This window comes from Plectrocnemia conspersa, unplaced genomic scaffold (genome assembly GCF_051122295.1).
Source record: "Plectrocnemia conspersa isolate PC_06_02 unplaced genomic scaffold, ASM5112229v1 ptg000012l, whole genome shotgun sequence".
NCBI lineage: Eukaryota > Metazoa > Arthropoda > Insecta > Trichoptera > Polycentropodidae > Plectrocnemia > Plectrocnemia conspersa.
In genome coordinates, this window is record NW_028277176.1 from 2,715,538 (window position 1) to 2,731,471 (window position 15,934).

General features: G+C 30.8%; 1 protein-coding gene across 3 annotated transcripts in view; it reads right to left on the reverse strand.

Moving 5' to 3' along the window:
- Positions 1-1,717: 1,717 nt before the first annotated feature.
- The window catches only part of LOC148227968 (uncharacterized), a 79,562-nt gene continuing 65,345 nt past the window's right edge, over positions 1,718-15,934 (reverse strand). For 2 of the 3 annotated variants that reach the window (XM_088199676.1, XM_088199674.1), the window contains 5 exons: positions 13,790-14,000; positions 3,724-5,374; positions 2,540-3,471; positions 2,163-2,295; positions 1,718-2,090 (listed from right to left, as the gene is read on the reverse strand). In XM_088199676.1, the coding sequence (XP_088055802.1) occupies positions 2,042-2,090; positions 2,163-2,295; positions 2,540-3,471; positions 3,724-5,374; positions 13,790-13,967 (2,943 nt within the window). In that variant the 5' untranslated portion in view covers positions 13,968-14,000 and the 3' untranslated portion in view covers positions 1,718-2,041. Of the gene's footprint in view, positions 2,091-2,162; positions 2,296-2,539; positions 3,472-3,723; positions 5,375-9,208; positions 9,315-13,789; positions 14,001-15,934 lie in introns of those variants that run through there. The other variant, XM_088199677.1, reaches the window with a different exon arrangement.

The window sequence follows — 15,934 nt, forward strand, 5'->3', positions numbered from 1 at the left end:
TACAATTACTTACTGATCAATGACCTTTATTTATTTTAATCGCTCCATATTTATACCAAATATTTAGATCGATACACGTGTATTAATAACAATCACCTATTAATGAGCAACACGTGTAAAATATTAATTACATACAAAATAATAACACGACAAAAGAGATCGATATATAGAGAGTTAAGACTCGATACGCAAGCCCTTTTCCTAATCTTCCACAACTTAATACCATTTGGAATGTTAAACATATCTGTTAAACATATCAACAATAACATACAGTTACACGTTAATTAAAAAAATATATATTATATACATAAACACTTGGTATTGTTGTCGACGGGATGCTGCGTAATCGTAGTTTCTTAGTTGTTTCAAATATCATCTTTAACTCTTTTTTAACAAATTAGGGACGAATGCTCGATAGTTCGGAAAGTTAACGTTGTCAAAAGGCAAATGTAAAAGGTCAAAGTAAGACTGCTTTTTACGGCAAATTTGCCTTAATTTTATTATATTCCAAGTCAAAAGAAAAGTGATTGTTCAAATAGAAATTCGAAGATGAATTCTAAATAGAAAACAATAAGAGAATACTCAATACATAATTATCGGAGATTTCAAGGGACCACCTCTAATCCGCCCGATAACTACTCTTAAGCACCATAAAACTATTATTTAGAAGTCAATAATAAGTCCTTACATCTTAGCGCCTTTTAGAAGCGTTAGGATACGATTCGCTGAGTACTTGTATCGCTAAGCATTTCTCCAAACTACTCCAGCTATTCACGAAGAATTCCAGTTTTGGGTTCCAGAACTTCTTCGAGAATCACGATCCTCTTTTGATGACCGTTGGACCTAGGACGTCCACACTTACCGTCTCGACTATGGATTTTGCTTCGGTGAAACTGAGATCAAACTTTAATAGGATATTATTTTATAAAATATAAAATAGATTTTATATATACTTTAACTTTAAGCAATATATAATACTACTTGAACTACAAAGAATAACACATTTAATACATTGGAGGAAATAACGACATCTAGAGTCATTTGTTTCAATTGTTTAATGCATTATAATTCTACTAACTTACTTTTGCAAAATGTAATATTCATAGAAAACTGAAGGATATACTGAAAAACATATTTTTTCCTCTATTTATTATGTATATGAAATTAATAAACTGTATTATTGTAATAATCTTTTTGTAGTTTTACTTATTTTCTGAATCTAAAAGATTGTTTATATTTATATTTATCATATATTAAATGTTTTAATATTGAAAAGTATTGCTATCTATATAATAAATTAATTGGTTTGAAGCTTAGATTAATATTTTCTTCTAAGATAATTTATTACTAAATTATATGTAGATGTCACTATACTAATACAATATTTTATGTTTATATTATTTATATTAAATAAAACATTAAAAGTTTAATTGTATTGATGTACATACGTGTTTTTTTATGGTGATTTAATAGTTTTGTAGAAACTTTATTATTTGTTTGGTTTGTAACTTGAATAAATTTATAATTATTATTTTCAACAAGATAAAAATCTATAGATGTCTCTACTCTATATAGGATTGGAAAGAAACAGTTATTACTATTATTATTATTGCTGAATATGTCATGTAATTTTAATATAAACATATTTAAAAAATTATGTGCTTAATATAAGTGTATAACTTAAATAATTATTAATTTAATAATAAAAAAAAACATATTTCTTTTCAATAAGATTTATTCGAATATGAACAATTTTCACAATATTTTACAACACACGACTTCTAAATGCATAAGGTACAATGTATAATTAAATATATAAACAAATCAATTTATGAACACAAATTTCACAATAAATACATTCACATAATTATAATCTCTATACATAATACATACAATAGATTCACTTCGACTAAAACTTAATAGCAAAAAACTTCTACGCTTTTAATGAGATTATCTCTAGAAGCCGATCAGTCTAAATAACAACAATGAAATGCCAAAAAAACTTAAGTAAAATCTCTGCAACGTTCTTATCACATTTTCTTTATTCGTCGGTCTGTATGAGATTTGTACAAGATTTTGCTTTGATCGATCTGAAATTGAAATATCATATAATATAATATAATAAATTACTAAGCATTGCAATTATATATTTGTATACTTACAATTCTTTGGATTTTGCTCGTCGGCAAACGTGGAGAGCAACAGGACCAGATCGAATACCTTTGAATAGCGCTACCGCTTCACCGTGCGCTAAATCATGGCAAACTATTCCATTTACAGCTAAGATTTCATCACCTGTAAGTACGTGTTATTAATTTGAGAGTACATAGAAGTAGTATAAATTATTGTGTTTCATAAAACATGAGAAAATTAAAAAAATATTTATATTATAGAAAATGAGGAAATAAAGTTTCATATGAATTAGGTATTTTATAATGGTTATATTTTAATGCAATAAAAACTATTGTACTATATACTAATAATGTTAAATCAGTTAACTATATTTTTGCTTTTGGGTCTTTGAATATCACTGTCTTACCTGCTTTCAGACGACCGTCATCAATAGCTTGTCCATTTGGTAGTATGCTTTTGATGAATATTCCAAGAGCTCCTCTTGGCGAATCTCTTCCGCCAACTATAGTGAATCCTAAAGATTTCTTGCCAGGTCCTTTCTCAAATATGATAGTATGGAAAGTGCAAACTGCAGATCTTGGTCTTCTAGGTAAAGTGCAAAAATTGGTAGCCGTAACTGGTGTCGATTCTTCTTTTTTATGTTCAATTACAACTTTGGTGATGTTATCGTGCGTATTATTGTTACCCATGCTATCGGGTACATCAATGTCCATAGTATCGGAGGCACAACTTAAACTTAACCCCTCGTTGACAACGTTGCTCTTGGCGTTCCCCCCATAACTGACTACTTGCCGCCGTAGCATTTTATTATTCATGCTGCTATAGTTGCTGTTGTTATTCTTCTGGAAGTGATTACGCTTTTTAGATAAGGGACTGGGACTGTCGGAGGAGTCATTCGCTGATAAAGCGATATTTTTACTCGGCGGCAATGTCAACGGATTACTGCGGCGCGAGCAGTCGTCGAACTCGCTAGGGTCGTCACTTGTTTCGACCTTACATTGAGGCATTGATAATCTGTGTGGCTTTGGAGTCGTCAGATTATGGATTAAAATGTCGTTCTTGTTGGCGTAAATCACTTCTTTTTGACCCACTATGATAGTGTTTTCGTAATCTACTGGACTTTCTTTCATCTTCAAACTGCTTCTGTTATTCTTGGCCTTGGTTGAAGGACGTCTGCTAGTTTCTGGACTAGAAGACTTTTCGTGGTATCTACAAATGACTAAATCTACTTCAGCAGCTCCTCCTTTAAGCGATTCTCTAGCTTCAGCCATTGTCAATCCTCTCAATCTCTTGCCATTGACATTCAATATCTCATCACCGACTTTCAAAGATCCTTCCCTATAAAAACAATAATTAAATATTAAAACATTATTAAATAAAGTGTAATCAGTGTTTCTGCTTAATTTTTTTTTGAGAGTTTCCCGAGAAATTATTTTATCTTTTACAAAAAAATGTATTTAAAAAAGCAAAAATAACAATTAAACAATTCTTATTTGATTCTTAAGAAAAACAGTATTTTATTTTTTATGGGAAATTAATCGATAATTCAGAAACAGTAATCATAATCAATATATTACATTAAATACTTACTTATCAGCTAAACCAGATGGCACCACATGCGCTACCAAATATCCAACATTGCCTTGATCCGAAAGCTTAGTCTTGGCAATAAAAATTCCAAGCTCATCGACCGGATCCTTTCTCGTAATCCGTACCACTTTGAACTCGGAATGCAATCTGTTGCCTTTAGTGCCTTTTCCGCCGGATTTTCTACATGGTGGTATCGGAGGAATGCCACAATCTAACAAATCCGCCGATCTTTGCCTACTCCTTTGCTTTTCAGTCAACTCTAAAGCGGACAGATCCGAAGAATCGGCGTGCGTCTTAGGTATCCTCCTCAAAATCTCTTTCCTGTCCAAAGATAGCGCTCTCTGTGCGTGTCTGATCCTTTGAGGCGTATGCCTGCGCTCAAAAACTTCTTCGTCTTCATTATGTGACTGCAAATTTTTAGTACCTTGATCACCAGAAACGCTCCTATTATGGAACGGCTGCAGGAAGTTATGCGACATGGAACTATCGCAGCGTGAGTTCCTGTCGCTTTCGAATATGGAAGAATTAGCCGATTCATTGACTAATATACCCGAATCGGCGTCTTCTGCATCTTTGATTAGAGCTTCTTCATCCCCAAACGAAGGTACCAAAATCTCATCCTGATAAATTGGATTGTGACTCTTCTGAAAATCGTCAATACCCGGAAGAGCTCCATATGAAAAGCTCCTCAATTTAGCTTTGGCATTCTTGCTCTTCTTTCGCTTTTCTACAACCGAATTATTCAAGTCTTCCACTGAAGCATCAGTGGGTGGATTATGTTTATATAACTTAGCTATGAATTTATTAGTCGATGATTTTAAATATCTATCAGAAATTGCTCTGAATTTAGCTGCCAGACATGAGCTTGGACTCATTGTGTCTTTATCATCTCTAGATCTATATTTATCTCCTTTCCTTTTGACTTTGGATTCAATGGATCTGATGTCGCCTATTTTAGGCGATCGTTCGTCGTCGTAAATTTGATCGCTCGATTTCGATAATAAATATTTGTTTTTGGTGATTAGAAGATCTTCTGGAGCGTGTTCAGAACTAGTGCTAAAGCATCGTACGTCTGTAGTTCTTTTATCGAATCGATTTGAGCTCCTCCGTATGACGCCACCAAAAACATCTTCGGCGCTATCGATAGGTACAAATACATCATCTGAATCATCTAATTTGATATCTTGTGATTTTTTAAGCCATATACTGTTCCTTAAATGTTTGTAAGGATCTCTTCCGAAATGAAACGTCTCCGGCTCTTCTAATCGCGTCGTGTTTAACCCGAAAGAGCTGCATTCGCTTCCTGATGTTGAGGTAGAATCTTCCGTATGCGAAGTGCTTCCTGATGCTTTAAAACAGGATAGTCTAGTATGCTTGACTTTGTCTAATAATGGATTGCGTTTTTCTCTTAGATAAGCGTTTTCCTTTTCCAAAGAATTGCATCTCTCCCTATGCCTATTGTGAGTTCTGCTAGGAGAGTGTCCTGGTGTATTGAGTGAAATTTTTCTACCGTGCGGCGATAAATATCTGGGGAATCTTTGAGACGCTTTTTCTATGATAATGACTTGTTCAGATAAATTATACAAATGTGTGTCTTGTGAGCTGCTGCTGCTGTTGCTTTTTCGGTTTCCCCATCTGACCGGAGACATGTCTGAAACAAAGAAGAAGGAATATTTAGCATAACAAAATATTAACGTTAGCGAACGTCTCTAGCATATTTTAACAGGCATCAATCAGCGTGGGTAGTAATGAATCATCAATAGCTATTTCTGAGAGCCATCATCGAACGGATCTGCCAAATATGGGTGCAAGTACAGAATGCCGAACTATGTTTTTGTATTATTCTTGTAGTGCCGTCACCTTTACAGGTGCTATGTTAAATATTGCTTACAATAAGGAATGATTGTTAACTAATATGTAAAATTATTGGAAGAACGAAAATCGAGGAAATACTAATATCAACAATCATAACGCGATATGTCCCAATAAACAACGAAGACATCGGACGGAAATTCACGTAGATTTTTATCAAAAACACAGCACTTTCGTTGGTGTATAATTAATAATGTACTTCCTAAACCCGTTCGCTTCGCATTAATTCAGCAAATTGGATATAATATAGTATATATATATATATATAGTATTTCCAATATTATAAAAAAACATTTAGATAGGCAACAGTAATTATTAAGGTACACGAATGCAATGTTATAAGATACTGTAAAACGCATCCTGACCGAAATTAATTACTAATTTTAATAAATTTATATTCACTATATATATTTTAATTTAAAAATATTATCGACTTATATTTCAATAGCAACAATTATAAGTATTTTTTTATTGATAAGGTTTAGCTGAAAAAGCAAAAAAAATATTTTATGGTATAAAAAATATAATTACTAGTTTTTTGAAAAAAAAATCAATATTCTACAAAAAATCGATTTTTAAGATATTTTGTAAAAATAAATTTTTAAAGGAATAAAAATAAATATTTAGTTTATGTTTGTACTATTTTTAATATGTTAGCAATGAGAAGCAATACCTGTAATTTATTTGATGTTTTTATTTTTTTAAATAATTACTTTACCTATAGAATGAATTGAATGTAACAGTTTGCATTTCTCTATTCCTTTTGCAGATAATTCAATAGATTTATTAAGAAAAAAAAAAATTTTTTGAAGGCATTTCTGTCTTGATGTTGAAAAATTTATTTTATATATTTATTATAATTTACGTACTGTAACCAAATTTAAAAAATATACTTGTGACTATAATCAAATATAAAATCGCAAAATCTTTTTTGTCTGTATGTCCGCGATTATTTCAAGAGCACATTATATTTTTCTTTTTTGTAACTTAAAATAGCGATGTGATTGTAAAAGTTTTTTTAATGCGTATGTGATATGATCATTATTAAAAAAATAGAATAGCTAATAATTGTACGACCGAGCTTTATTTTATTTCATAATCACAATATTCATACGTGAGATTAGGAAAATCTAAGAAAACCTGATCTGTAATGATCGATTGGAATTATACTTATCCAATAATCACTAATTCCGATCTTCCAGATACCATAAAAATTTAAAAACTTTCGGGTAATAGTTACTGATTTATACCATTCGTAAACTTAATTTTTATAGCAAGATTTTGAAATAGAATTTATCTTTTCAATAGCATCAACGGAACATTGGATACAAGAAATTGACAATTTATTTAATTTTTAGGCAGTCTTTGTAACCAGTATGATATACTAGTAGTATTAGTAGATGACTAATACCTGAAAGACCTTGGTTCGAATTTTATATGTAACCTAGATTTTTTCTATCGTATCTGGAAACTTGAAAATAGTGATTATTATAAAAATATAGTTCAAATCAATCAACACAAATAAGGTTTACCTAGATTTTTCTAATTTCACGAATGAATATCGTAATAAATAATTTAAAAAAATGAGCTAGACATCTATTAATTATAAGCTGTAATAATAGTTTGTTTATACTATAAAACAGAAAGCACATGTGTCTTTATGACTATCACAAAAACTTAATTGACTCATCGCCCACTTTTCAATTGCAAAATTTTTCATCGCCCATATTTGAAAAACTCTATCTAAAAATCTCATTAATTAATAAATTGTAAGGATAGCAATGTCCATATATTTTTTCAAATTTTACTATAATATTTATGTAACTTGTGTAATTTTAAAATTTAAAATAGCAAGTTTAAAAAATAAAATTCAAATAGCAAGTTTAAAAATAAAAGTAAGAGAATATTTTTTTGCTATTTAAATATTTTTTTGTTTTAGCTTATAAAATTAAAAATGCTCTTAATAATTAATATTTGCTATTTATCTTAAATATATACTACATATAAAATTATAAATGCTATTTATAAAAATTGTATTTTCAATTTTAAAATAAAATAAAATAAGTGAGTAACGATAACAGCAGTCACTTTAAAAATATCCTAAACCTCATCATATTTTATTTTATAATTTATGCAAACATATATTTATTTTGTCATAAATATAAAATGCCTTAAATATTTTTGCGCAACATTTTTTTTTGAGCAATAAAACAAATTCCCTCGGACCCAGATTTGTACATCACCCACCAGTGGGTGATATTGCCTACTTTGAGAACCTATATTTTTAATGGTGAATAGATGTGACATTCTGGCTACCATTTCTAGATAAACTGTGCTATTTTCAACTTTCAACTTTTAAGCGGAAAGTAAAAAGTTGAGCTGAACAGCGACACGCTGACGACCAATTACGTGCTACTGCAGTACGTTCCAATGAAACCGGAACACAACGGATTACGTGCTACTGTAATACGTGAAAACATGAGACTAAAAATATTATATATAAAGCTAGTAAATGTCAATAATTTATATAGATTGATTTTAGTCTGAAAACATGAGACTAAAAATATTATATATAAAGCTAGTAAATGTCAATAATTTATATAGATTGATTTATCACTGTTATTGATTGTATTTACATTGTTGTAACGCATTAGGCTAACGCCTGTCATATTGCAAGATAAGATACAAAATAAATAAATAAAATAAATTATCTTATTAATATAAAAAAATCTCAAAAGCAATATAATAAATATATTTATAATAAAATATATGTCATTGATTAAAAGCTATTTACTATGTAGTTGTTGATTGTGTTTACACGGTTGCAATTTAAGATTAAAAATAAATAAATAAGCATATAAATTATCTACGTGTAACGAATGAAGTTAGCAAAGAGCGAAAGAATAAATGTTTTATACCTAGAACTATCAAATTGTTAATATATGTTTGTATTGAATATTTTTTCATGGTTTTTGTATGTGTTAAAAAAACACAACAATATTATTCTAATGCGTCATAATTGATTGGGCGAATTTCAAACAGTTTTTTTTACATATACAATACAATAGCAGGAATAAATTAAATTTTCCTTGGGTATTAATATATAAATAAGAGTATTGTAAGTAAGTAAGACTTTTTTATAATCTCAGTTAATTTTTAAGTTGCTACTATAATTATTTTAAATGAAAAATAGCAATATCTTAAAGTAAAGCATAAAAACATTTTAGTAAACGTGATGTCGCGTTCGCTCAATACAAAAGTAGAGGAAGAAGTGTTTTTTGTATATTTTGAACAATTAAAGCAATGAGAAGAAATATTAGCACGTATTCTATGAAATGTATGTATGCAACATCTACACATGAATCACCAAAGACGAACTGAAAACGAATACAATGGACTTAGAGCAATTAACATTAAATACTAACTGTCATTTGGCAGATAAAAAAAATATTTTGAATAGTTAAAATTGATTTGATAGACACAAAATTATCTTATGTTAAAAAACATAAGACAAACTGTAAATGATATCCTATGTGATATCCTATCTATGTATTTTGTTACTTGAACTTTGATTAAAAAAAAATGTAGTATAATAATTATTTAAAGGACTCACGAAATGGCCATTTCATCCTGTCGATCTTTATTGTGATCACAAACATCTCTATCGATATCCTTCCTGTACGAAGGCTCGCACTGTACTGGTTTGATCGTCTGCCTTTTCGGCACATTATGTATTTAAATGACGTATTCGCCACACATAGGCGGTCAAAGCAAATTACTATCAGACATTGTTCGCCAGTATGAGCGTTACGTAAGAACGGTGTAAGGTCTATTTTCTTATGATTTTATAATTATTTTTTTCGAAACACGTAAAACGCGCCTGAGGTCAGGATGTGCGACGGGAAGCGTGAGTAACGTGAACCGCAAAGTCAGGACGCTGATTCTAGTTTACTCTTGTGTGATTCACGTGATTTATATTTAAATGAGATTATGCCAGTCGATAAGGATCGGTCGACTTTGTGGGATTTTGTGTGCGAGTGGTTCTCAGGATTTTCAAGATCATTAGATGATGATCATGTCAACACATTTAAGTTAAGAGATACGCTAAAAAGATTTATTATATTACGCATTATAGTATTTCAGCATAGAATTTATATTGTAAATAACATTATTATACAATCAGTAGTGTTTATTTAAAATATTTTAATAGCACAGTATTAAATTGGCAAATACAAATAGATCCAAAACGGTTACTCTCGACATACCATTGGCATATTTTTTTAATTAAGTATAAATATCAAATTGACAAAAGATCAGTGACTATGATACTTCACAGTTACTTATTCTTTGTTAAATTTATGCAAAAAAATTGAACCTCGCATTTATGATTCATAGTTGAAAAAAACAGTTAGTGTGACTATTTTAGAAAAAAAATATTGAATAGATAATGATGCGTTTAAAAATTTCCCTATTGTAATTAAATTAGTGTTTAATTAAGATAATAAATAGAACGGACAGATATGAACCATAGATTCCCAAGTAAAGTTTACGGCAGACTGTAAACTTTACAGAAATCTTAAGGATACTTTTGTCCTTAAGTGAAGTAGAGAGCTAGAAATTCTCTGTGGAATTGAGCTTGCATCAAACGTCTGCATTTTAATGTTGAAAATTGCCATATTATGTAATTTTTCTGATCTTATTCTTCATCGGAATATTCCTATTATCTTACTGAGAAAATTTGAATCTAGAGAAACTTTGAATAAAGATTTCAGAACTACTTTTAAGAACACACTTATGGCTGCCAATTATTAAACAAATAATTTACCCCTTCGGAAGTTCCTCAAGCTCCTTTAAATTATTCATTATTGACATAAATTCAAATTATAGTGTATCTTATATGTCGATGGTTGAAATTGTTTAAATGCATCCGATTTATTTTGCAGACTCTCTCTAGATAGTGATTTATGTTCTCTATGGAGATGGCCTTTCTTCAACCATCTGCCTTTTACATTTTAAAAATTATTATTATATTCCATTTTATAAATCTCATTCATAATTAAAATATTTTTATGTTCTAGATAGGAACTGGAGTAAGTGGAGATTCTCTCTACACGTAAACGACGTCTGCGAAAAATCTTCCAAGATACTCGGCTTTGTTATGAAGAACACATTATTCATGTATTCGATAAACATTTAGTTTATAGCATAAATTTGAAATGCTCGGGTAACCAAATAGCTTTATTTAATCGCTAAATTCTTGAAATACCCTAATATGAAGTTATTATCCGCTCTTGTGTCCAATCTTTCAGGAGTTATTGCAGAAAGTTTTATAATAATAAGCCTTTTTTAATACTGAAGGGTGCTATTGACAATCCAACTATTCTTGAATAAATCTAGTTTTGGGTTCTGGAACGTCTTCGAGAGTCACGTTCATGACTTTTTCTGATGTACGTTAGAGCCAAACTTGCTATGGCTGTAGCCATCCAGCTCCTTAATACGTTGGATATTGATCTATTTAATATCTTGACTAGCCGCCCCCATTTACCAGCTTGTCTCATTTTGGTTTAGTCCTCTGCAACATTATTCGTTTACTTTTTTATTAGTCTGCCCCTTGGCCTTTCCCCCCCCCCACAGGTATTGTGTATTTTACTAGAATTTACCTTTATCGAGTTCATTATTTGAACCACTCTCTATTCACAATTGGAGGAATTAACTTTTGTGAATTAATTATAAAAACATGCATATTCAGCACAGCGTTTTACCCATCTATGAAAAAAATGGTTTTATTCGTTAAAATGGGACACCACCGTGAGAAACTTTTTTACAGATTAAGTCGCAAAGTACAAGCTATAAATTAAAAATAATTTAAATATCTGTCGCTTTTGAAAAATTATTGCACGCATCATTTAAAAAAGAGCTACCCACTTTAATTGGTCGTTTTACCGAAAAAGAGGCAAACAATAAAATCTCCAGGGAAGAGGACAATGGATATAAATACGGAACGATGGTTCCTGGGTGCTCTCACCCGCTACCTCAGGTCATATGTAAGTCGAGTGCGGCTCATTAGCGACCCTAGAACTTGAGCACATGCTTTCCATCGACAAAAGGCCGATAGCCCGCTTCCAGTCGCAACCTGAATCGTCCATAAAAACGGGAACACGGGCAAGAATCACTTCCTTTCAGACGCTTTTTTAAGGACTTCATCTCAGACACTTCGCTTGAGAACTCTTCTAAGACACTTATACTGTCATTCATAGTTGGACATCAGATCTCCAAGAGCTCTTTAATTTTGACTACAATTACGAAGAAGTCGATTTAATTTCAGACCATCGAAAATTTTAAAAGCCGCCGCTTCTCTCTTTGCATTCCCTGGTCGAGCTCGACGTCTGGAGCGAGCATATATTGAAAAGCAATGAACTTTTTTTAACAAAATAAAATCCCCAGAATTTAAGGTTCCAACAAAGCTATCGAACTCTTGCTTGAAGTCTATAAATATGTGGTAGATTTTTATAATATATTCATATGCTTTCTCCGTGTTTTGTATCATAAGGTGTGTGTCATCTATAGTTGATCTTTTCTACCTGACACTCAGGATCGCCTCAATATTTTTGCATAATCTGTTATATGCAACGGTTGAGTAAAATTTTATAGGCCACATTTAGAATCATAATTCCTTTATAGTTTTTTTTATTTTGTTTAGTCACCTTCTTAGTATGGTTATAATTAATCTTTCATTCTAGAGTCATACCATCCTTCCATATGTACCTATTTAGAGTTGGTCCTTCATTCTTCAGTAGCTCCGCTGATATCGAGTCTGTTCTAGCATATTGTATTTTAAACATTCTTTAAAATGCATTATCGTATCTTAAACATTCCAATTTTATTTCAGTGAATGTGTATTTCTAAGATTTTCCTTAGCTGTATAGTAGTCTAATCTAATACAGTTGTTATTTCTTCAGTTTAAAAGTACTTCAAATCAGTTTCATCTCTCTGTTTGATATCTAAATATGAAAATGGTCTACGAAACTCAAATTATAAACACAGCTATTATTTTGTAATACATTTAGAAAAATAGTACAAACTTTAAGACGTACAATTATTCCATAATGAATGGGAACTCGAACACGTCTGGCCAAAAATTGAATCACGAAAGCGCGTGACGCACGCGAATTTGTTTATAAACAGTACGTGCCTGAAGCGATGTGCGAATCGACCGTGAATGCGCAGCATAGCTGAAACTACGCTAATTCGATCATGAATTTTTCATCCCTTATTTATCCACACAAATTTAATCAATGCATGACTGTGACAATCTCTCTATAAGAAGATAAATAAAAGTATAAGTGTAATGGTTCGCAAAATATATTATTTAATCAAGAAAAGTAATAAGGTTTTGCGAAAGCGGATTTAGATTATAGCTGTGGTTATTGCAATTTGCTTTAGGCTATTTTTTGTGTATTATTCGGAACACACGATGACGAATTGGGATACGATGACGAATAAAAGTGAAATTGAACACGTGAAGAGTAATTCAATGAGGAGAACTGCTGGTGGTCAGACTTGATCTCGAAAGCTCCGGGCTGTTTCTTAAGAAGGCTGCTGTTAATTGGCTGTGTTATGAGACACATGTGTAGCATGGAGGTTGCATAATGGTTGAGAAATTACTGGTATTTATAGGACAAAGAAAGGCATTGCATATGCATAATTAACAAGAACAACTTTTGTAAATTATATTATAAAAGAACAACTAAAAAGGTCTTTAAATTTATAAAAAAAAACTGTTTTGCACTAGATAATAATAAATTATATTCATAAAGTTATTTATATATTTAAGTATTTTGTAACTTAAGATAAAATAATTTAAAAAATACTATACATATATATTACAAGTTTAAGAAACACTGCTTTAAATTTATTATTATACCAAACGCATAAATAACATTTTTAATCACTAATATGCAATCAAATTGCAACCGAGAGTGGAATGCGTTGCAATCAAGAATGGATTTGCTCAACATTTGCATCGGAACGTTCATGTAAATTAATCTGCGTTTCTCAACCACCATAAACCATTAAAGAAGAAAAATGCACGTTTGCTCTCACAGAGATATTTTAGGCGCTCATGACCGAAAAAATTCTCAGCCTATGACTCAACTTTCATCAAAGCAACAAAGAGACAGGAAACGGCTCATACCTATTCTGGATCTCCTGGTCGTCTTCACTGGAGTGTTGTCCCTGCTCCTGCTGGACAAAGGAGGTTCCGGAGGGGGCGTATCAGGCGGCGGTGGAGCTCTCCTGGAAGTCACTTCTCCTCTCAACGGAGATAAGCTAAGAAGCTTAGGCGCTTCTCCATTCTTCTTGAACCAACGCATTTTGCTTCTGTTTCTTCTTCAATTCAATGTAATCTGAAAACAAGACAATCAATCTGTGAATCTCTTAGGAAGTCGCATCGCAAGGATGTGATCAAAATGGCGTGACGATTTTGAGATTTTTGTGCTGGTCGGCCTTGCCGAATACTTGGTACAAATACTTGTGGTATTGGGGTCGACTGCTATTATGTGAGAGTTGCGTAACGACCGGGTTTAAACAGTCAATGAAAAAGGTACTAACCGGTAACGTTTTGTTCTGTGTATCAGCATAAATCATTGTAACACCAAACATGGTAGCTGATAATGAGTAATGATATTATTGGTATATGTCGATTGGTTTTATAAATTCTAATTCAAATTGCCTCATTGTGCATATATGCATATATTACGTATGTATTTATCGATTAGGCTATATCTTAATATACCTTCAATATATATATTTTGGATCTTAGATGCGTTCATTTAATATTTACACACTAAAGATAATTTAAGATACAAAATAATTTATATATTATAATAAAACATTTAGTGAAATACCTAAAGATGCAAGATTCTTTAAATATAGTATATACAAATATATTATTTATAGCTTATATTGCTATTCTACGAAACATTTTCAGAGATGCTACCAGGGCGTCCTGGTACTTTAATTGCAATGGAATTTACTTTTCAAATACATTAAAAAAATATTTCGATAATAAATATTTCGTATAAAATTTTATGAAGCAAATATCGTGAGCGGACGGATATTACGAGAATGCAAAAAAATACATATAGCATAAAAAAGCTGACAAATTCTCGATCTGACATTTGGCGACTACAACCGATTAGGAACGGATTAAGACAGTTACTTGCTCAACGATGTATTTTTGCTGATATGGAAATATAATTATTTATTTATATAATTTATACATAGAGATCGTAAACTGTCACCGAATATTTCATTCAAGCGCAAAACAAAACGATATTTTCCCTTGAATTTTGTCATATTTACAGATAATTTATTATTTAATAAAAGTCTGAAGCTAGCGAGTGTGCGAATACCAGACCCTTAACTTTTTGGGTATTAAATATTATTTTTGCTTCGTTCTGATTTTTTAAAATATATTTTTAAATTGAATGGTTCAAATTAGACATTATTATTTAGGATTTTAAATGATAGTCAAAATGGTTCAATCTATAAAAAGCTACTTCACATTTTCAATTCATTTAAAAATGGGTTTACAACTTGACTAAATATTTCCAGAAGAAAATATTTTATATTATTTAACGTTAGATTTAGATATTTAATGATAAATCTAAATATTGTATATCATTTATAAATAGGTTTAGAACTTAGCTAGATAATAATAAATTAAGCATTGTACAGTGAAATCTCAATATAGTGAAACTCACGGAACCAATGAATATATTTCGGTATTCTAAAAATTCGTTATATTGATTTTTATTTTTAATTACCATATTACTACAGCATTAAAATAATCGCTTATAAGGTTGACATATCGTTTTTTGACAATTTTTAAGGATACTGTATGAAACACAATAAAATTTGTGAATATAATGTTTTATAAAAAAAGTTTGAGGGTCAGCGAAACATCTGTAATGTCGTTTTTGAACACATCAAGGACGAACTGAATTCGGAGAAATATTGTGTCAAGTTGTAACGTCATTTTTAAATTCGGATCAAAATATTTCGTTATACTGAGATCAGTTTTCGTTACAATGAAAACATTTTGTATGAAAGTTTTTCGGGGACAAATTGAAGATTCGTTATACTGGGAATTTCGTTATTTCAGTATTCGTTACAAAGAGATTTCGCAATATTTAAAATAGGTTTGTAACTAAATATTAATAAAATAAAATATTTTTAACATAATAAATAATATTAAAACGAAACATTCTGTATCATTTAAATGTAGGTTTACAGTTTAAATAAATAATAATAATAAATAGCATCGGTTACAAATCCG